Source organism: Olea europaea, chromosome 12 (assembly GCF_002742605.1).
Source record: "Olea europaea var. sylvestris chromosome 12, O_europaea_v1, whole genome shotgun sequence".
Lineage (NCBI taxonomy): Eukaryota > Viridiplantae > Streptophyta > Magnoliopsida > Lamiales > Oleaceae > Olea > Olea europaea.
In genome coordinates this window covers 4656035-4657366 of record NC_036248.1, presented here as the reverse complement: position 1 = coordinate 4657366, position 1332 = coordinate 4656035, and the positions used below count along the sequence as shown (strand labels likewise).

At 35.4% G+C, this 1332-nt stretch overlaps 1 protein-coding gene across 1 annotated transcript in view; it reads left to right on the top strand.

Annotated features, from left to right (window-relative positions):
- LOC111405294 overlaps positions 1 to 1016 on the top strand; it is a 9095-nt gene extending 8079 nt beyond the window's left edge. The window contains exons 3-4 of the mRNA XM_023034110.1: positions 543 to 798; positions 894 to 1016. Coding sequence (XP_022889878.1) covers positions 561 to 798; positions 894 to 997 — 342 coding nt within the window. The 5' untranslated portion in view covers positions 543 to 560 and the 3' untranslated portion in view covers positions 998 to 1016. The remainder of the gene's footprint in view (positions 1 to 542; positions 799 to 893) is intronic.
- The last annotated feature ends 316 nt before the right edge of the window (positions 1017 to 1332 follow it).

Genomic DNA, 1332 nt, shown 5'->3' with positions numbered 1-1332 from the left:
GTTTAAAAAAAAAAAAAAAAAAAAAAAAGGAATTTTCATAGTCCACTAATATATATTATTAGAAAAAGGGGAAGATAACCATCACAATAGGAGCTTGATTACTGAGAATGTCGATGGTAATAGGCTATTACACAGGAAATCTATCACATTTCACGATCATCCTCACATAAAAATGAGGCTGCTATCGGGATTTAGAATGTAATGAGAGCCATAATGTAACAGAACGTCTTTCTGCTATTTCAAGAATATCACCAAAAACATAAAGTCACCTTGGGTGCTTCTAGGTTCTTTTTTTCACCAGCTCAAAAGAAGTAATGCTTCACATGTTAAAGCTATACATGTGATTTTCAAGGTAAAAGTTTCAAACTTGGATAAAACTATCTCGACTGACTCCTGCACCATAGTGATTGTGCTTTTACGCTTCATTAAGTGAAAAAATTACTTGTGAGAGGCACATTTATGTGCTTATTATTATATTTGTATACATTAATATCATTGATATTTGATATTTTAAGAGAAGAATTTAGATCTTCATTTCTCAGAGCAAAGATGCAGAAGTAATGTTGAAGCTTGGGAGCACGCCCGATAAGCGCGAACAGTATCGACTAATGAGAGATGCAATGGAGAAAAGATTTATTCGGGTGACCCGTGGTTCAATAGTTGGTGGTGTGCGTCTTGGAATGTTTACGGCTGCCTTTTGTGGGTTACAGAACTTGCTTGCTGAAAAGCGAGGCTTCCATGACGTTTATAACGTAGTTGGAGCTGGTTCTGCAACTGCTGCAACATTTGGTTTAATTTGTAAGAGAACAAATTCTTGTCACCAGACTCACCACACATTTTAAAATTCTCTTCTTTCGGATTGAAATTACCTTTTGTATGCTCTGTTTTTTTAGTGCCAGGTTCACTTCGTTGGCGTGTAAGGAATATGATGCTGGGTTCAGTTATGGGTGCTGCGATTTGCTTCCCTCTTGGTAAACATATTTGGCCCTTCATCTAATCATTTAGTGGCATACCATTCTACATGAAGTTACTTGTCTTCTTTGTCCAATTTCCTATTATAATATATGAGTGGTCTAGGTTGAGCATAACTTGGCAACTCTTTCCTAGAAAACTGTCTTTCCGTGTCATTTGTTCGATTTTCTCTAGCTTTGCACTGAAATGAAGAAAATTCCATTTGATTTCTAGAAATTGTTTAGATAAGGAAGAAAGGGAAGCTTGGAACTGTTTTCATAAAATTGGGAACAAACTTATTTTGCTCCACAAGAATGTTGAATAGTAGTAGCAATTATCTATGAAACTTCCTTGGCTTTTTTCCTTTTTTTTTTTTTTTTT